The following is a 19,751-nucleotide window of genomic DNA, read 5'->3' as shown; positions in this document are numbered from 1 at the left end:
AGCTCCACACTAACCATATTCAGCAGCAGGACCCTGAATATCCGGCGCGTACCGAGGACCAGTCTTATTGGGCGAGCCCGGTTAATAGCAATGGTCGTTCCGACTTCGCCAGATAATATGAGCCCAGCGGCACGGTAGCGCCTCGATGGTCTCAGCTTACCGGCTGAATTGCAACTGACAATCAACTCCGAGGCCGTGTTCGGCTGGCAAATATGCTCTCGATATTAAGTTGCGTGAAGCTGAACAGGAGGCCCCAACACGAGATGCAGGTAATATCAGGCCTCGTCGTGGTGTCCGCTATGTCGAATGGTGCCAAAGCCATCAAGTGACCTTTGTGGATTCATTTACGTGCACCCAACAGTTGATTGCTACGTCCATGGTTTATGCCAAGTGGCATTGCAGTGACTGGCCACGAGGGGACTGGGCTGTTGCTGTAACCCTCTACGTTCTTATGCATCAATAGCAATTGTGGATGGGGGAGTCGAGAACCTCCTTTAATCTCGAGATGCGGGTCACACGGTAGCATACACCGGCGTATTGAGTAACATCCAATTCAAACTTTACAGTGAACTCCGGCTAGATCTAGATAGCATGACGTTACGTGATTCATTTTGGGAAGACTTTTCCACGTTCACTCATTCTCCTTCATTCCCTCCCTTAAGCACCCTCAACCTGCTTGAGAATACCCTCCAAGTTGATGCTCTTGGGACGCTCAATGGGCAGGCCGAGAGCGCGGTCCCAGATGAGCTGTGCAAGGGGGCCAAGACCACGAGAGACGCCGAAGGTGGCGGTGTAGTAAAGCGTCTCGTGGAAGCCGTAGTGGTGGAAGAGGACACCTGAGCTAGAGTCGACGTTGGGGTAAGGGTTCTTGGTCTTGCCATGCTTCTTGAGGACCTCAGGAGCGATGCGGCTGTTCTTCTCCACCAGCTGGAAGACTGGGTCCTGAGCAATCTCGGGTCGCGCGGCGGCGTAGTCCATCAAGGCCTCGAAACGGGGATCGGGCTTGCGGAGAACGGCGTGGCCGTAGCCAGGAACGACTCTGCCGGAGTTGAGAGTGGACCACAGGTAGTCGTTGACGTCCTTGTCAGAGTAGGACTTGGGGATGTTGTCCTTCATCTGGAGGATCCATCGAAGAACCTCCTGAGCGGCGAGTCTAGTTTCTGTTAGTTACTGCTTTGGGGATCGGGCTCGACACTGCTCAACTCACCCGTGAAGGGGTCCAGCAAGACCCTGGAGACCGGCGCTGTAGCTGAGGAAGACATCGCTGAGAGCGCTGCCTACCAGATGGGTGGCGTGGGCGGAGACGTTGCCTCCCTCATGGTCACCGTGGAGGGCGAGGTAGAGCCTCAGAAGATCCTGGAAGTTCTCGTTCTTCTTGCCGCCCTTTCCAAGCATAGCAGCGAAGTTGTAAGACCAATCCTGCTCGAGGTCGACCTCGGCAGGGAGGGCACCGCCGCCCTTGTAGGAGTTCTGGTAGATCTTGGCGGCAATGGTGGGAAGCTTGGCCAGCAGAGAGATGGCGTCGTCAAAAGTGGGCTCCCAGTAGTCAGCCTTGTTGAGACCCTGCTCGTAGGCCTTGGCGAATTTTGAAGTGTAGTTCAGGGAAGAGACGGCGATGGCGAACTGGGTCATTGGGTGCAGGTCTGTGGGGAAGTCGTCGAGCATCTTGTTCACGAATGCGGGAAGCTGAGCCTGTTCGGCGAGCTCTCGAGAGAACTTGCGAACTTGGTTTGTGGAGGGGACCTGGCCGGTCAGGAGAAGCCAGAACATGGCCTCGGGGAGCATCTCTGTTCCTGTCTTTCCCTTGGGGAGCTCCTTTTGGCAGTCCTTGATGGTTCTTCCGTGGAAGCGAATGCCCTCGTTCGCGTCGAGGACTGAGCCCTCCCAAACCATGGCCTTGAGACCGCGCATGCCGCCGAGGGTGTTCTCGACCTTGACCTCGCCAATGACTTTGTCGGAGTGGGCCTTGACCTTCTTTAGGAGCTCCCGCTTGGCCGGGATGACCTGCTTGAGGGTGGTCTTGAGGTCTGGTTCGGAAGAAGAGGAGTACTGGCGGGCATTGAGAGCAGAGCGAGCTGCCAAGGGCTTGTTCGAGTTAGCCTTGAGTGTTTTGAAGTTGAGCGAAGCTCGATATGGGCTTGTCAACATACCCGCAGAGCTCCCAGAGCTCTGGTGCTTCGCGTGACGTTCATCGCCATTGTGTAGCCGGTCGCGAGGGAGCTCAAGGGAGAGAGGAGCAGTGAAGGAGGGGTATTTGGCGGGGTGAAAGTGACGGGGAAGAAGCAGCCCTATGTAAAAAAGCCTGACTGATATCAGACCTGCTGTCTCACGCTGGCTAGGTCAACAGATTGAATTGCTAAGTTGGATGGTTATGATTTGGGAGGAAGATGCGACGGCGGTGGAAGAATTGGAGGACGAGAAAAGAGACAAACATGCGTCGGGAACCTCTTGGAGGCGGCGTACCTGGTACATGGCCGACACAGCTTACCTTACCTTACCTACCTACCTTAGGCCGAGACAGACCATGAGTTTAGCCCGAGGTTGGAGAAGCCTGGGCCAGGAGCATTGACGCGCTCCAAGGGGGTTGCCATGCTTGTACCAGAGCAACATGCATGGGAGCTCACTCGGGCTGTTTCTGTGTACAGCATCTCACTGCAAAACACCTCCTCTGAGATACGGTAGGCTACCTGTTTCCCTAATGCTTTCAACTGAGATAGCAGTACAGGTACCTGTACTGACAGTGGCTGGCAGGTTTCCAGTCCACGGGCACATTCGCCTTGCCGTTATTGCCAGACGATGAGCATTCTGGTGCAGTGGCAGTGGGGGATACGGGGGCGGGACCCCAGCTTTTCCCACCTTCCTCCTCCCCGCCACGATTAGCGGGTAGCGGGCAGCGCGGGCAGTGCGGGTTGACCTCACTGAGGAACTCGGTGCTCACTATCCGTGCCCCCTCACTGGCTGCGGCACACGGCGACCCCCCGGAAGTGGCCCACGTCTGAGGGGAAGAGGCACTGGACCGAGGCAAGCCGAGGGGCTCTGGCGGATCAGAGGCATGTCAATTGGCCAATCGATCGCAGTGTCCCTTCTGGGTCTTCACGTGGGCTGCGTGAGCCGTCGACAGCGGCTGTCTCTTTGCCGTTGCTTACCAAGGCCCAACCCTCGCTTTTGCCCGGCTAACTGTGGCCGATGCTGTTTTGCCTATTGTCCACGTTATTTCCAGTAGACGGTCGAAAGGAATGAGGGCATAGCCATCTTATGTAAGTTGCTTCTACCGAACGCCGAACCGGTTCCGCTCGGATTTGTCTTCTCTCAGTGCAAAAGTCCATGTAGCTGGGAGTATCCGTGTTGCGCCCTTGCTGGCTAGGCGGCTGTCAGAATACGCAACCGACAATATTACCCCTCCAGAGACTGGTCTCAATCTACGTCCGTCACCTAGCTGTTGCATACCTAAATCAGCCACGATGTTGCGGAGAGCTGCTACACGCGCAGTCTCCCGAAGGACTCCTGTCCCGCGACCGACAGCCACTTCAGCCATTGCCCTGCGCTGCATCTCGACGACCCGCAGCATGGCACAGGCCCCCGCGAACCCCTTCGCTGCAGCCCCGTCCAGCGATGCGTTCCAGCTCCTCCCCGAATCCAGGAAGGCGGGCGCTGCCGAAGACGACCTGTATGAGGCACAGGTCAAGGAAGTCGAGACATGGTGGCGGTCACCCAGATACGAGGGCATCAAGCGCCCCTACAGTGCCGCCGATGTTGTCTCCAAGCGTGGTTCCCAGCAGCAGTTCTACCCCAGCTCTGTCATGGCGAGAAAGCTCTTCAACCTGGTGCAAGAGCGCATCGCTGAGGGCAAGCCCATTCACACAAGTAAGCAGCCTCCAGAGCCCGACCTGATGTTGCTACAGGTTACTGATTCTGCGAGGTAGTGGGTGCTATCGATCCCGTCCAGATGACCCAGCAAGCGCCGCACCAAGAGGTCCTCTACATCTCCGGCTGGGCCTGCTCATCCCTCCTCACATCCACCAACGAGGTGTCCCCCGACTTCGGCGACTACCCCTACAACACCGTACCGAACCAGGTCCAGCGCCTGGCCAAGGCCCAGTCAATGCACGACCGCAAGCAATGGGATGCCAGACGGAAGCTCACACCGGAGCAGCGCGCCAACACTCCCTACACAGACTACCTGCGGCCCATCGTCGCCGACGGTGACACCGGGCACGGAGGTCTTTCTGCCGTGCTCAAGCTCGCCAAGCTCTTCGCTGAGAACGGCGCTGCGGCGGTACACTTTGAGGACCAGCTGCACGGCGGCAAGAAGTGCGGCCATCTCGCCGGCAAGGTCCTCGTGCCTACCGGAGAGCACATCAACCGCCTCAACGCGGCCCGCTTCCAATGGGACGTCATGGGATGCGAGAACCTCGTCCTCGCCAGGACAGACTCGGAGAGCGGCAAGCTCATCAGCAGCGCCATCGACGTCCGCGACCACGAGTTCATCCTTGGAGTCGCCGACCCGCAGCTCGAGCCCCTGGCCGAGACCATCCAGGCCATGGAGGCCAAGGGCGCGGCAGGCGCCGAGATTGACTCGTTCGAGGCCAACTGGGTCAAGTCTACCAAGCTTGTGACGTTTGACGAGGCTGCCGTCGCGCACATGCAGAAGGAGGGTGTCTCCCAGGCCAAGATCGACTCCTACCTCGAGGCCACGAGCAAGAACCGCGACATGGGCATCTCCCAGCGCCGCAAGCTCGCCAACCAGCACACAAAGACCCCCGTCTACTTCTCGTGGGACATCCCCCGCACCCGCGAGGGCTTCTACCACTTCCGCGCCGGCATGGAGGCCGCCACGAAGCGCGCCATTGCCTTTGGCCCCTACGCCGACCTCTTGTGGGTCGAGACGGGCGATCCGAACGTCGAGGTTGCGTCGAAGCTGGCCAGGGCCGTACGAAAGGTCCTCCCCGGCAAGGGCCTCGTGTACAACCTCAGCCCGTCGTTCAACTGGATGGCGCACGGCTTCACGGACGAGACGCTCAAGAGCTTCATCTGGGATATCGCCAAGGAGGGCTTCGTGCTGCAGCTAATCTCCCTGGCGGGCCTGCACTCCAACGCCACCATCACCAACGAGCTGGCGCGGGAGTTCAAGACGGACGGCATGTTGGCGTACGTCAACCTTGTGCAGAGGCGCGAGAAGGAGGGCGGCTGCGACGTGTTGACGCACCAGAAGTGGAGCGGCGCCAGCTACATTGACGGCATCCTCGGGGCTATCCAGAGCGGAAGCTCGAGCAGCAAGAGCATGGGCGAGGGCAACACCGAGAGCCAGTTCCACTGACTATAAAAAATACAATCAACAGAAAACAAAACAGCATTGGGCGGCGTTGAGGATCTGTGTAGCCAACTTTGAATGAACAAAATCAATTGGATATGTTGAACCAAGTACTATGCTTACAACCCTTGATGCATCACTATGCTGTGTCTCCCCGACGACGAAATCCCACGGACGGTGAAGCATTTCAAGCGTCTATTCACAATTTCATCATCATGACCATCAACCAGTGTCCCCAGCTCTTTACCTAGCGCGCCAAACTCCAGTGCCTTGTATGTTGTTTATCGGAAAATGGTATCGGATCACGTAGCCTGCTCGTTTACTGGAGGCTGTTGAGGCTGGCGTTGTTCGCCGGCGCAGCCAACGCGGGACCCTCGGGGGTAACGTAGGCCTTGGTCATGCCACCATCGACAACCATGTCGTGGCCGTTGACGAAGCTGGCCTCATCGGAGGCGAGGAAGAGGACGGCCTGGGCCTGCTCAATGGCCTCGCCGAAGCGACCAGTGGGGAAGTGAACCTCGCGACGCATGCGCTTGGGGATGTCGTCGCCGAGCCAGTCCTGGAGAAGGGGAGTGTTGAGAGGCGCAGGGCACAGGGAGTTGAAGCGGTAACCCTCGCGGGCGTGGACCATGGCGAGCTCGCGGGTCAGGGCAAGGACGGCACCCTTGGAGGCGGTGTAGGCAAGCTGGGGAGTAGCAGCGCCGACGAGGGCGACAACGGAGGCGGTGTTGATGATGGAGCCCTTCTTCTTGCCGGCGCGGCGGAGAGCAAGAACGGCGTGCTTGCTACCGAACCAAACACCCTTGACGTTGATGTTCTGGGTCAGGTCCCAGATCTCCTCGGGAGTGTTGACGGCATCGTCGTCGCGGGCGTGCATGATGCCGGCGTTGTTGAACATGACGTCCACACCGCCCCAGGGGTCGACCGACTCGACGAGGGCCTTGACTTGGTCCTCCTTGGAAACATCGCAGACCTATTGAATCGTGTCCAGTCAGAATTACGGTGTCCCGATTGAATGTGTCGCACATCCCAAAATGGGTGCAATCTCGCGATGTTTCGTGTGTAGGGGAAGGAGGGTGGCACAAGGCGCAATTGACGGATGATGGATGGCGGGGCAATGGCGGGGTAATTATTTTTATTTTGCGGTGTTGGGTCGGCGCAGGATGCGAGACAATCATTTGTCTGGCGCGCATGTGTTTGGTGCAGGTGCAACGTGTTTTTGGGTGACTCGGCGGGTTATCGGAGGGGCGGGAATGGAATCTTCCAAGACATCTCATTCGCTTTGACGCAGGCGCGCCAAGTGCAGGGTGTATAGAGGCAAACGTACCTTGGTGTCGACCTTGGCCGTGGGGACGAGCTGGATAACCTTGGCCTTGGCCTTGTCGAGCGCAGGAGCGGAAATGTCGGCCATCATGACGCTGGCGCCCTCCTTCGCGAAGAGAATGCTGGTCTCGAGACCAATGCCTCTGTTTGGAAAAAAGGAACAGTCAGCTTATCGCATCTTGGTGGTTGGGTTGCCGTGCGTATATCTTCAACGCCCAGCCGTTGGGTTCGTCTGAATGCGCCCCTCATGATAAGGCGGCTAAGAGACTTTACGGGGAAATTTCTTGCTTACCCAGCAGCGCCGGTGACGACGGCGTTCTTGCCGGCCAGTCTGCCGGTGATTTCGGTCGGAACAGAGCCCATTGTGTCGGTTGGTTGTGAAGGGGTTGTAGGTGGATGTGGTGATGTTGGGGCGCAGGTCGCGATGCGGCGGACGGATGAGTTGGGGTCGTAGAAAGAAGAGCGCCGAGGTTGGGGTATAAGTTTTCTGGGAGATGGCAAGATGAAAAAGAGAAGAAGTTTTGGAAAACACCTCGAGACGACGGGCTCTGTTTAAACCAGACCAGGACGGGGTTGGATTAGTAGAATGGAGCGGTGGAAGAAGGGGCAGACGGTCTTCACAATGGAACAGATGAGTCAAGGAAATCCGGGGTCCAGGCCCAAGTTCCCTCTGCCCCGGCCACTTTCCATGGCTTACGATAGTCGGATGGATGATACCAGACACCCAAACACCTTTACGTCTACCCTCCTTCGTGCTTGCCTTGCCTCGCCTTAGCCTCCCGTGGCAGATAACACAGAGACATACACGGAGTAGGCACTGGATACATCATACAAGCAAGGGAAGGCGCGTGCGGGAGCGAACGGCGGACGCGGTTACATATCGCGCTACACATCGGCCCCCTTTCTGGCGATCCTGCATCACGATTAGCTGCCTCGCTGCTTGGATCTGTCAAGAAAGTAGCGGAGAGGTCGCACAGGTGCTCTGATAGACTGGAGATCCGACAACGGCGGCGTATATCGAGCACCTGAGACGAAAGTCACTGAGGTAGGTAGGTGAACCCCAGTCCATCGTCTGCCCCAGGCAAGGCAACAAGGTTGGCTTCGCTTCGTATCGTGAGATGGATGTGCGCAGAGATCGTGATCAGCCAGCCCCAGCCTCCGCCATCATGTCTATCGCAGGCAACGTCGATTCGTCGGTGAAGCGCAATGCAGCTGCACTGCAAGCATGGAGGAGGATGCCAAAGACGGAAGACAAGAAAGCGTTCGACGGCCGCATCTCCGATATCGCGTTATCTCTTATCAGTGAAACTTGGTTGGCCAGAGGTTCAAAGACCGCCAGGACCGCGCAGGACCGCGCACCGCGGCATGACGGCAACTCAGGAACCAACCCCTCCGTTGCTGATAGAGGGGAACGGGGGAGCCACCGAGGGGCACCAAAAGGTTTGTGGGACACAGTGAGAGCCCGCAATGAGGGGCAGTGGAGGATGACTGAGGAAGCGCGAGACTTGAAGGTTGATGAATTCCATGGTTCTGAATCTCTGAAGCGTGGTTCCCCAGGTTACGTTTTTTTTCTCAGAGGCTTATCAATGAACGTCGGTATATCTATCTCAATTAAGAAATATGGAAACAAACAAAGAAGAAAAGACCCTAGGTGCATCCGAAAGTGCATCTGGGATTCGAGCTAAGGCTGCGGCAGGCCAATGACAGCGACTGGAAGACTCGGACTAGAAGCGAAGGCGACCCGACAGGAAAAGGCACAGACAGTGGTGCCCCCCGAATGATCAGACACGTCGCCACTGATGAGTGATCCGGGCGGCAGAATGCATGCATTGGGGATTGGATGCTGGACAGGCACAGAGGCACAGAAGCGACTGCTGCAGCTGGTCGGAGGTTGCTGCTGCTTGGCTTGCACAGTAAGAATTCCTTGAGTGCACAAGTGCAGTGCGAGAACAGAAGGAGGCGAGGCGGTCTGGCCTCCCACCCCCCTCCCCAACATTCATCCCATCGTCATGTGGGCGTCTTGGCTGGCAACGGGGGGCACTGTCAAACGTCCTAATGCTGGCAGTCGCCGAATGGACCGGACAATCCATTACCATTCGCAAATTCCCCATTCGTGGACCGCAACCGCAGACCGCGAAGTGTCTCTCGATGGACCGCAGACAGGTGCGTTGTCAACCGCGCTTGCTGTCCTGCTGATTGATGGCAGCGGCGGTCAAACGGGTTGAGTTTCTGCCTCTGCGGGGGCGAAGAGCTTGAGTAATGGGAATAGCATCGCGGCAAATGGCACCTGCGGGATGGGGAATGGGAAAGAGGATTATCAGGACACATTACACAACACATCGTGACATTTGCCTCGGTGTAGTGGCTAAGGTGGGTGGGTGCTGCTTGCCGCGATGCGTACCTTAGACCGGGAGGCCCGCGGTCGGCATTCGGAGCGGAGCATCAGGCCAAACAACAGCCAAAAGATCTGGCTTCTCAATCTCGACAGGTCCCTGGCGGTGTCGTGTGCATCGCGTAGGCCACCGGCGGATGACTCGTGGAAAGATGTTGGAGTTGGTGAGTGTTGGTCCAGACCGAGAGCCTTCCTTCCGTTCGTCAGTCGTCACTGCCATCCATGAACCAGCGACTCAGGACAAGCACCTCGAGACTCAGTGGAGGTCGGGTGGGCAAGATGCCCGTCGGTCTGGTCTGTGCGGTGCTGCCGTCAATGACGCATGTCCCCGGCCCATCTCCCATCTCTCAATTTAGCGCGCTCTTTGCCCCGAGACGGGACTGGGACTTGCCTTATCGACTGCCAGTGGTCACTGCTGTAATTGAAGGTAATAATACCAACCGCAGCAGGCATTCCCCGCTCCCAACCGAGGGGCAGGCAGCCGCAGGAGCGCGTCTAAATCGCAGAAGGAGCTCTCCAGTGAGTGACCCTCCCCGCCTGCCGCCGGCATGGAATCGTGACTTCCTTTTCTTGGAGCAAGACCCAAGACCGCACCGCGCGCAAAACAGCAAGAGCTCATGTGAGACCCATGACACCACGCGGCAGGAGGGAAAGCTTGACAAGCTGGGCAACCGGGGAAAGCCGCTGGCGGCAAGCAGGAGAGAGCGTCACTGGCAGGGTATGGTAGCTGCGATCGATAGCTGCACCAGCTCCTGCAACTTGCTGCACCGCGCAACCTCCCAGCGCCCCGGACCGATGTCATGCTCACCCACCTCTCGGGCAGTCTACGAATCCCCAGTTCTCCAACGTCTCCAAGGCGCAATTCCTTCTCATTGGCCGTCGCATCCTCTTATCGGCCACCGCATCCACACCTGTCCTGCACGCACGGGGGACCTTGGAACCAGGTAAACAGCGGCCCCAGACACCTTGGAGGTCGCTTGTCGCTAAGGCTGGCACGCTGGGTACCTACCTACCTGGGGGTGCTGAGGTGCCTATCTAGGTATCCGTACTCAGCTAAGGTTGCGCCCACGATCCGTCCGGCTCGGCCTCGAGTCCTATCCTGTCACGCCGTGCCTTGCCTTGCCTTGTCTCGCCTCGCATCTCGCTGTCTCACACCTCTTGTTGTCTGCTCGACCAACTTCTCGCATTCTTGCCTCCTTCCATACCTTCATATCCCCTCCGAAACCCCTCAAACTTCCACCCGTTGGTCGCGCATCGCAGAGGGACAGAAAGAGACACCAATAGAGACCTCGTCATACCGATACCCCGCCAGATCTACCCGTCTTTCGTCCCATCCGCCTTCATCCAAAGTCAATTGACAGCTTCTCTGGGCGCTCCCATCCAACATGTCGCCGACTGAAGAAACCGTCACCGTCGAGTCGCTCCCGGAGCTTCTCAAGAATGACAACAAGGTCAAGCTTGCCGGCATCGACGTCGATGGCATGCTGCGCGGCAAGCTCGTATCCAAATCAAAGTTCTTGTCCATCGCCAAGTCCGGCTTTGGCTTCTGCTCCGTCATTTTCGGGTGGGACATGCACGACATGACATACATCAGGGAGCTCAAGATCAGCAACGCCGAGAACGGTTACCACGACTTGATCGCCATCCCCGATCTCCAGAGCTTCAGGCGCATCCCCTGGGAGGACAACGTCCCCTTCTTCCTTGTCGACTTCCACGACCCCGACACCCAGGAGCCCATCTGCGCCTGCCCTCGTGGCCTGCTCAAGACTGCTCTGGGCAAGCTGGAGGCCAAGGGTTACAGCGCCATGGCTGGAGGTGAGCTTTCTTCGTCCGGTCGCAGTTCCCCAGCATCGCAATCATTGCTAACCAATGCTTACGTTTAGCCGAGTACGAATTCTACCAGTTCAAGACTCCTTCTCGCTCCTCCGAGACCTCGACCTCAACGGCCGGATACCTGCAGGAGAACCCTCCCCACGCTCTCCCATCTCTTACCGAGGGCATGTTTGGATACAGTTTGACTAGAACAGTCCATAACAAGGACTACTTTTACGACGTCTTCGAGACCTGTGCCCAGTTCAAGTGTGATATCGAAGGATGGCACACGGAGAGTGGCCCTGGTGTTTTCGAGGCCGCACTCGAGTTTGGCCAGATCCAGCAAATGGCCGACAGAGCTAGCTTGTTCAAGTAGGTCGACCCAGCATCTCCCGCCGAGGCATAGCTAACGGTGTCTTCGTAGATATGTTGTAAAGTCTGTAGCCACCAAGTACGGCATTACTCCGTGCTTTATGGCCAAGCCGAAACAGGGCCTGCCTGGAAACAGTGGCCACATGCATGTTTCCATTGTCGACAACGCGGGCAAGAACCTCTTTGCTAGAGACACCATCGACGAGAACCCTCCGTACCCCGACGTTGCTGCTCTCTCGGACCTGGGACGCCACTTTCTGGCTGGCCTTTTGGAGGGTCTCCCAGACATCATGCCTCTCCTGGCCCCCACAATCAACTCGTACAAGCGTTTGGTAGAGAACTTCTGGGCTCCGGTAACGGTATCTTGGGGCTTGGAACACCGCGCCGCATCGATCCGTCTCATCGCTCCCCCGACCTCAAAGCCTGGTGCGACCCGATTCGAGGTGCGAGTACCTGGCGCCGACACAAACCCTCACTTCGTCCTCGCTGCCATTCTTGCGCTTGGATGGCGGGGTATTGAGAAGAAGCTGGAGATCCCGTGCCCGCCGCTTGGAAAGGGCCAGGAGATCGGCGGCCAGTCTGACAAGGGTACCAGGCTCGCAAAGAGCCTTCGCGAGGCAAACGACCGGTTCACCCGCAAGGAAAGCATAGCAAGAGAAGTCTTTGGCGACGACTTTGTCGACCATTTTGGAGGAACTAGAGATCATGAAATTCGCCTCTGGGAGGAGGCTGTTACGGATTGGTAAGTTCACTCCTGAGGAATCCCATGCCCCTTTGCTGGGTGCAACACGGGGCCGACCTCGATGTGCTTTGAGGAGATTGCTGACGCCGGTTCCGCAGGGAGGTGAAGCGATACATCGAAACGGTATAAAGGTCCGCGATTTGGCGGAGCATATTGTTTTACTGCGTTTTCATGGCCAGGATTTCTTTTTGGATATTTCACATCATATCGGACCAGCCCGGGAAACACGTCAAGCCACGCGACTATGGAGCTCCAGGCCGCCTAGCTTGCCTTGTTGTGACTGGATTGAGCGGGGAGATGAGCTAGATGAGCTGGCATCCCCCACTGCAACTTGGCCGTTGCATCCTCACCGGGTCTCCCCCAACCTGGCTGTTTGCACTAGGTGCCCTATCTAGATACCCTCATCAAATGCCGATGTATCAATACATGCAGAGCATCTGCGGCAAGTTGGATCTTTTATTTTCCTGCCTGCAAGAGAAAAGGACTTGGAGCAAAGTTTTGTGACGAGCGGAATGAGATGTCGCGGAAGTGTGCTTGATTGGTGGCGTCGGATGCGCCTTTTGTGACGGCGAAGGTTGTGGTGCAGGCCCCATTGCCACGAGCGAAGGACTGATCCAATCCCAATGTTGACAGCCGCCCAAGAGACGGCGATGAGACCCATTTTCGCATCTCGCCGAGGCTCGCCGGACTCGTGTCTTAGCCCTACTTGTCTCAACACACGGATGATGTGACGGAGACGCAGCCCTGAAGGTTGTTGGCCGCGGGAAGCCAAAAAAGGAGGTTGGGTGCTGATTGGCTTTGGAAGCCCAAGTCGGTGTAGAAACACCCGTGACAAGTCGAATACGTGAGTCAAGAGAGGCTCAAGTCGGTGTTGGTTGCCTCCTCAAAAGCAATGTAACCCATGAGCTGCGCCTCGAGAACCGGTCGCTCCGACGCCAAAGTCTGAAGCTGGAGAAACTGGCGGGTTTGATCCGCAAAGTCCCGCTCACGCGCGCGGAGGCAGACTGACGGCCAGCTCGAGTGAACTTGTTGGCCGACGGCGCGTCAAGAAGTTGGCCGAGGAAGACATGCAGCCAAGGTTGAGAGATCCATCGCTGCGGCAATTTCGCCGAAGTAGAGCAGCAGAACCAGGCGGGATGGAAATCTGGGCCCTGTCAGAGCTGTCATAATACCCATCTGCCAGAACAGGATGGATATGCGACAGACGTCAATGAGCAGAGAGGCTGAAGCAGTAGTTGCGGGGAGTCGAGAGAGAAAGACAAGACACGGATGCAGATGCTAGTACGTAGAATGATAGAATGAAAACCCTTGATGGAGAAGGAGCATGGAGTTGAAACTAGTGAATCTCTGCCTCACCGCATCGCTTTGGACGCAAACAAACCCCATAATTCATTTCGTCAAATTTCATTTTCCAGCATGTGCCGGGCTCCTCCTTCTCGAATGGCATGGGCATCACATCACCACATTTGACAGGCAAAATGTAGCGTGGCACCCTGGGCGGTTGGGGCTCCCCAGGTAGGCAAGTCACCCTCGTGGCTTTTTTGTGAGGGTGGGCAGCAGTTTCTCCCACAGAGTTCTCGCAAGCTTCCGTGCATTGGGGATTGGCCGCGAGTTGCGCCGTCAGGGTACAGTAAGCTAGGTGGGTTGTAGTTTGTGCCATCTCCGAGGAGGACACTGCATGTTACGCAGTCAAGAGGCAAGGCAAGATTGAGAAGCGCCGCGAACGAGTGATCAAATAGTCAAATAGCGACGGGCATTGCTCTTCTCTTTCTCAGAGTCTCGGCGTGAGGTCTTCGTGGTGGTCTACCGCTTCGGGCCGGGCTTCCTGCAGAAGGGCGACAGGGAACCAGCGATCTATGGTGTGGGACTTGTTTGGTTGAAGACCAGGGGGATTTGTGCCTCTAGTCAACCACTAGTGGTAGAGGAAGCAGACTGTAGAAACGCCCTGCCGACCAAGGTTGCATCCCGCCATGGAGTGAATCTTTTGGGCTGTATTGGGTGGTATCTGGCCGTTGATGGTGACGAATTAGTGCCCGCAGAAGAGCAGTGAGACGGGCGAGGTGATGAAGTGAATGCCGCGTTGAGTTTGGATCAGGATGGTTGATCTCATGGGTAGTCCGCCAGATATGCCAACCTACGTGCGCAGAGACGGGCGTTCAAGCGCCAGGAGGTTAGAACAAGGTGATGTTATGGCTGATGTGCGCTATGGCCCAGGGTGGGTGAGGCGACGAAGTGGCGTGGGATGGACGGGACGGGATGAGGGAGATGAGATTGACCTTTGATACTGAACGGGCGAGAATAGGGATCCCATGCACGGAAAAAGATGAGAGAGTTTGGTCGCAGAGATGGCATACGTACGCGTAGGGCGCTTAGACTCAAATCTCACTATCTGACTGGAAAAGAGCAACGGCGAAAGGTTGAAGAGCCGGGATATGATTTGATTTGATTTCTGAATTTGACTCGACTGGCTGCCCGATTTGCGTCTCCTGTCTCCTCGTCCCTGGCCGACTTGCTCGCGAAGGTCTGAGTGCCCTGCCTTGCCTTACCTTGCCCTGGCGATCCCTCTCTGCTGCACTCATCAGACACTCATCAACACGAAGCCTGCCTGCGTTTTGTATGCTTCGTCTGTCTCCGAACCAGGCCATGCCATGCCAGGCCATATCTGCCCCGGTCCTGATCACCTCTTTCTCCCCTGCAGTTCATACTTGCTCTTGAGTGCAACGGACAGGCCCCGGAGAGATGCCGTTCTCATGTTCCTTTTAGTGCAGCAAGCTTAGGTCGCAGTGTAGATTCTCTCCTGCACATGCAACCCATCCCTCTTTGCTGTAGCCAGTAACACCAGCGCCAGCCACAGCCTAACCGCCCCGTTCTTTTCCCTGTCCCCTCTTCGCTGCATGCACATCGGACTTTTGAGAGGGGGTTTTCGAACAATTTTTTTTTCCTTCCTCTCCGCCATGTCAATCAACAACCCCCGTATGGCTGATTTTCATGTGCCCCAGGCGGCACACACATCCACCACGTCCCACGTTCCATGGCGGCCCATCCATGGCAATCATGGCATCCAAGCTCCCACTCTTCTGGGGGTAGGTGCTCCGACCGGGATGTGAAAGTGATTTGATGGCGTCAGGTCCTGGCAGCAACTAGCAGGCCAGCCCAAGAGAAGAAAAAGAAGGGCGTCGTGGTCATTCCATACATTTCAAGGATCAGTCCAACAGGTCGCAAATCCCACGCCCAAGTACCTTACAATTCCCGTCGAGAAAAGACCGGCCGAGTCTCCGCGGCCGGTCACTGTCACTGTCACTGCTCCTCCCGACTCTTGACTCCCTTCATGAGCCCAGCCGTCCCTTCTTCTTTTTCTTCCCATCCCCCCCCTTAATCTTGATGTTAGCCCTTGCCATTCTCGTCCGGTCTTGTCCTGCGGACTCAGCCAAGCCTTCTTTGTCTTCCTTGTGTCGGTCCCTTTATCTGCACGCCGAGCATTGAAACCAAACCGGCTTCCCTTGTCCTCCACCTCGGCCACTTTCTCCCGACTACCAACAACACCATCAACCAATTCCTACCTTACCCCAAGGAAGACAAAACCAAGGCATCCGCTACCCTTTGACCCATTCGACGTACGCCAGACCAACATTGCCCGTGTCTGAGACACATTCAGGACATCGCCCCTTCTTTCCTCATTACCTCTCTTCGCGGGAATTTTGAAGCCTTTCCACGTGCGCTGTCACCCGCCAAAGACATACAATCACCTTTTGGGCAGTACAAAGCCCACTAGTACCGCCACCAACTTTCAATACGCTAGAGGGAGAACAGCAAATACAAGTTTAGGTCAAGACCATATCCTCAACAGAAGAAACGCTGCTACTTTGATCAATAGCCGTCTTAGAATTCTTGACCATCTAGAAATTCTGGACAGGCTTGCCGCAACACGTCCATGGGGGAAGACGTAGACGCCGTAGCCGGAGACCCCGGTGTCGGCAATAGCACCGGACGCAGGGGCGACCGTACCGGCGCACCCAGAGACCGGGACGACCACAAGAACCGGAGGCGGCATTCCCGGGCAGCTCAGACGCACACCACGGATCGCCACGAAGGCGACGACGGCAATGATGATGATAGCGACGACTCGGACGCTGGCTCAGATTACAGTTCCGTTTCAGTGGACGAACTCCCACCTATCCGCTCCTACGGCCACACTTACCACGGGTCCGGTGTTCTTCTCATGCCCAACGATGAATCTGAACGTGCCCGCCTGGAAATTCAACACCAGCTGTTCAAACTCTGTTTGGAAGGCAGTCTTACGGCTACCAAGCTTCCCAAGGACCAGCCCCTGAACATCCTTGATATTGGCTCAGGGACGGGAAATTGGGCGATTGAGATGGCGCAGCAGTACCCTCAGGCCAAGATTATGGGTGTCGACTTGTCAGCAGCACTGTTGCCGACCAACGTTCCCTCGAACGTCGTTTTTGAGGTGGAAGACGCGACAGATCCATGGGATAGGGAAAAGAACAGCCTTGACTTCGTGCACATGCGCAACCTTGTGGGTGGCGGCGTCCCGGAGTGGAAGCCCCTTTTCGAACAGGCGTACGAGCATCTCAAACCCGGCGGCATGATCGAGTTTGCGGAGGTGCGGCCGCGGTACTTTGATCTCATCGACAGCAGCTCGGACGAGCCCTCGGCACCGACCAACGAGGAGGAAAAGAATGGCCCTATGGCAGGCTGTCGCGAGTTCGAATTGCGATTTGCGCAGATGGCACAGATTGCGGGCGTGGATTTTGATCCGATACCCAAGATTCCCAGCATCTTGACGGATGTGGGATTTGAGAAGGTTGGCCGTTGGTCGGACTTGGTGCCGATACAAGCCGTTGGTCACGACGAGAAGATGGTACGGAAAGGGGCCCAATTTGCCCAGATGCTCGAATATGGTAGGTTCTCCTTCTGATTGGCAGGTCACACGCAGTCACTGACGGACAGGAGGCCTGGAAAACTACTCGTTGGCCGTATTCGCGAAAGGAGGTTGGGACGAGAATGATACCCGGGCCCTCTTGCAGAGAGTCCACAAAGAGTCGCGGGACCCGGCGAACGAGGCTTACGGAAAAGTGTAAGCTGCATTCGATAACTCTTTCCTAGTCTCCATCTCGCTAATACATCATCCAGATCTTTTGTCACTGCGAGGAAGCCGATGCAATGATGTTTTTGGGGGATGCTCTGTTTCCAACGGTTCTGGACAACCGTTCAGGAACGTAAATACTATCTACAATATAATCGATATCCCAACCTGTGCCAACACACGACAGATGAAATGAAAAGCAAGTCAACAATGGGTGACTTGCCTCACACCAGGACTAGACGGTCCTGGCGAGTCGCATCCTGCGCCTCCATATCCCCCGCCATCAGCATTTGCCGACATGATAGTTTCGATCGGCCTTTGAAGACCCGAGCAGGCTCGGGCTTTCTTCGGCGGCAGCCGACGTTGCATCAGGTCTCTCCATTTGCTTGAATCTCAGCGGCGTCTCCTTGTTTTTGATATGCATAAAGACGCGTCCAGCCAGAGCTCACAACAATTTGCCGAATATCAACCCGTTGCAGAAATCCCCCGAGTGGCCATGATCCCTGAAATGTTTCAACCTTGCCTGCGGCTACTGCATGGTCCAGGAGGGTAGGTTAAATGCCCTTAACACCTTGTTCTAGCCCCCTCCTCTACGATTGAAAGAGCAAACGTTTTCGCCCCCAAGCACATCAGTAGCTTTTCATTGGAGAGCGTGGTGATTAAACCGTAGCTTGCATTGCACATTTGCCGTAGTGGTTCGACAGAGGCAGTGTAGCTGTCGGACAGTCCCCGAACAACACACATGGCATTTGTCGATCCCGCTAGGCGCTCTGGGATGCATATTACGAAAGGGTGGGAAGGGATTACCATGTTTGGAAGGAGGGGCTTGACCGAGAAACTGACAGTGATACGGAGGGGTCGGAGGGAATTGGACGAAGAGGTGTCAGCTCCCGGCTCTTTTCCGCCCGAAAGATCTACCGCGGTGTGGAGGACTTGTTGCCGGGGGGAGTTGCGCCGCCGACGGCTTATCCCGAGCCGCTTGAACGGCCGCCGTTTTGGCGGTGCTGAGTTGAAACCTCTCGTTACCGTGTAGGCTTGATTGGCGGTCATGATACGTTGCATGGCCGGTTTCTGTCTTCGAGTTGCGAGAGGGCCCTTGTCCCAATCGGCGTCATCTACAGTAAACTTACGCGTCAACTATGATGGAACTACTACTGCACGATCCCCGTTCTGAGGATGAAGGCTGCCTGACTTGAATCACAACTCTCGACTTAAGGTTTTCCATTCAAGCCAAGAGCGCTCAATATCGCACATACATTCACAAGCACCCGATTCAATCAACAACGTCGTCGCATTTGCAAGACTTATCCTACCTTACGCCGTTGACCTGGGTGGCAGGAGCGCCCTCCGTAAGGACGTAATCCCGTACAGCACCCTTCCAGTCGCTGATTCTCATCTCCTTGATGGTGACCACAATAACTCTCACCTCCTCTCCCGCAACAAAGCATCCCCTGCCGCCGTCCTCAGCCTGCACGCTGGGGTTGAATGTCTGGCCCTCGTCGAAGGTGTTGTTCTCGAGATGCGCCTCGCGGTAGAACTTCTCCTCGTCGGAGCCGTTGTCGACTAGTCTCGCAGTACCGTTGATGGTGGCGCTGATGCTAGACACCGCGGCGGTGTTGAGGTTGAGAAGCAGGGAGGCAAGGCTGGAGCGGTGCTCGGGACCGGGGCTGCCGCCGGAGGGACGTCGACCGTGAGTTGGGGGGCGGTGAGAAGACCCTACGTAACATCAGCAAATGTCGCAATTGGTTTGTGGTAGGCATGAGCCCATACAGTCGTGAACGAGCAGCGAGACGTTAGGGTTTGAGAGAAGGTTATGCGTCTTTCTTGAAGCCGGGTTCGTCGTCATGACGATAACGGGGCCGGTCGAGTAGGTGGACGACGGGAGATAGGTATAGTTCATGAGGGAGACGTTGGGAATGTTGTCTGTGCATGTCGCAAGGTGAAGCTATGTGTGCACAACTCAATCAGCAGATGTTCTCGCGACTGGCAGCTCTGAACAGCTTCATCGAAGTAACGGAGGGGCAGCTTCGAGCTTACGAATCGGGCATTCTCCAGGCATTGGACGACCTCCTGAGGGAGAGTGTCGGTGACCTGCTTGTTGGTGTCGCCGGCCGAGGCCTCGTAGTTGAGGGGCACTTGTTGCTCCATATCGACGTTGTGGTGCTGGTCGTGATTGATGCTATCGTGAGCTGGCGCCTAGTGAAGCCCTGCGAGATTGATCGGCTGGGCTGGAAAGATGGGCAGAGAATGGCCCTCGGGCGCTGACTAATGCGGGGCAGACTCAGGCCCTGGATTGGGTCCCAAACGGGATGACGTAGGATACTCGTCCCTTATCTTATCAGCGCGTCGATGCTTCCTTCATCTGTTCTGTTGCCAGAGTAGCTGCATTCTTCACTGATGTGTATCAAGATAATGCCAGCCAGATGAAGCACCTGACGGTTGCCATTGAGACACTGGAAGCGCACGGGATGTAGAACACGTTGGGGAGGATCAGCGATGCAGAATCTCGGCGAGCGCCCTCTCCTATTAGCGGCGAGCAACAGCCACCATCGCTCGCGAACACCTTACAATCATTATAATCATTCTTGATTCAACGAGCGACACAAACTTCCACAACTCTTCCAGAACTAAGATTAAATAACTTGCCCACATAAAATACAAAATATCATAGGGAATGTCCGAATAGCTGAAG

The 19,751-nt window shown here is 56.4% G+C and overlaps 6 protein-coding genes across 6 annotated transcripts; 3 read left to right on the top strand and 3 right to left on the bottom strand.

Annotated features, from left to right (window-relative positions):
• Window positions 1-657: 657 nt before the first annotated feature.
• CGGC5_v010348 (2-methylcitrate synthase) lies at window positions 658-2,198 on the bottom strand (the record flags this gene model as incomplete). Its single annotated transcript, XM_032021493.1, has 3 exons — window positions 658-1,153; window positions 1,208-2,085; window positions 2,151-2,198. The coding sequence occupies 3 exons, from the start codon at window positions 2,196-2,198 to the stop codon at window positions 658-660; spliced, it is 1,422 nt and encodes a 473-aa protein (XP_031881679.1).
• Window positions 2,199-3,461: 1,263 nt separating this feature from the next.
• CGGC5_v010347 (2-methylisocitrate lyase) lies at window positions 3,462-5,317 on the top strand (the record flags this gene model as incomplete). The annotated part of the gene is made up of 2 exons (XM_032021494.1): window positions 3,462-3,864; window positions 3,924-5,317. The coding sequence occupies 2 exons, from the start codon at window positions 3,462-3,464 to the stop codon at window positions 5,315-5,317; spliced, it is 1,797 nt and encodes a 598-aa protein (XP_031881545.1).
• A 313-nt stretch (window positions 5,318-5,630) lies between these two features.
• Window positions 5,631-6,997, bottom strand: fabG-0 (3-oxoacyl-[acyl-carrier-protein] reductase FabG; the record flags this gene model as incomplete). The annotated part of the gene is made up of 3 exons (XM_032021495.1): window positions 5,631-6,284; window positions 6,639-6,777; window positions 6,927-6,997. The coding sequence occupies 3 exons, from the start codon at window positions 6,995-6,997 to the stop codon at window positions 5,631-5,633; spliced, it is 864 nt and encodes a 287-aa protein (XP_031881546.1).
• A 3,414-nt stretch (window positions 6,998-10,411) lies between these two features.
• On the top strand, window positions 10,412-12,081 carry glnA2-1 (Type-1 glutamine synthetase 2; the record flags this gene model as incomplete). The annotated part of the gene is made up of 4 exons (XM_032021496.1): window positions 10,412-10,841; window positions 10,910-11,210; window positions 11,263-11,952; window positions 12,051-12,081. 4 exons carry the CDS (start codon window positions 10,412-10,414, stop codon window positions 12,079-12,081), a joined length of 1,452 nt encoding a protein of 483 aa, XP_031881687.1.
• Window positions 12,082-15,883: 3,802 nt separating this feature from the next.
• On the top strand, window positions 15,884-17,140 carry LAE1-9 (Secondary metabolism regulator LAE1; the record flags this gene model as incomplete). Its single annotated transcript, XM_032021497.1, has 3 exons — window positions 15,884-16,874; window positions 16,927-17,050; window positions 17,107-17,140. 3 exons carry the CDS (start codon window positions 15,884-15,886, stop codon window positions 17,138-17,140), a joined length of 1,149 nt encoding a protein of 382 aa, XP_031881688.1.
• Window positions 17,141-18,368: 1,228 nt separating this feature from the next.
• CGGC5_v010343 (Pyridoxamine 5'-phosphate oxidase C1952.08c-like protein) lies at window positions 18,369-19,207 on the bottom strand (the record flags this gene model as incomplete). The annotated part of the gene is made up of 3 exons (XM_032021498.1): window positions 18,369-18,775; window positions 18,830-19,004; window positions 19,097-19,207. 3 exons carry the CDS (start codon window positions 19,205-19,207, stop codon window positions 18,369-18,371), a joined length of 693 nt encoding a protein of 230 aa, XP_031881686.1.
• Window positions 19,208-19,751: the final 544 nt, after the last annotated feature.

Source organism: Colletotrichum fructicola, assembly GCF_000319635.2.
Source record: "Colletotrichum fructicola Nara gc5 chromosome Unknown KSG_Nara_v1_contig06, whole genome shotgun sequence".
NCBI classification, from domain to species: domain Eukaryota; kingdom Fungi; phylum Ascomycota; class Sordariomycetes; order Glomerellales; family Glomerellaceae; genus Colletotrichum; species Colletotrichum fructicola.
This window is presented reverse-complemented; position numbering and strand designations above follow the sequence as displayed.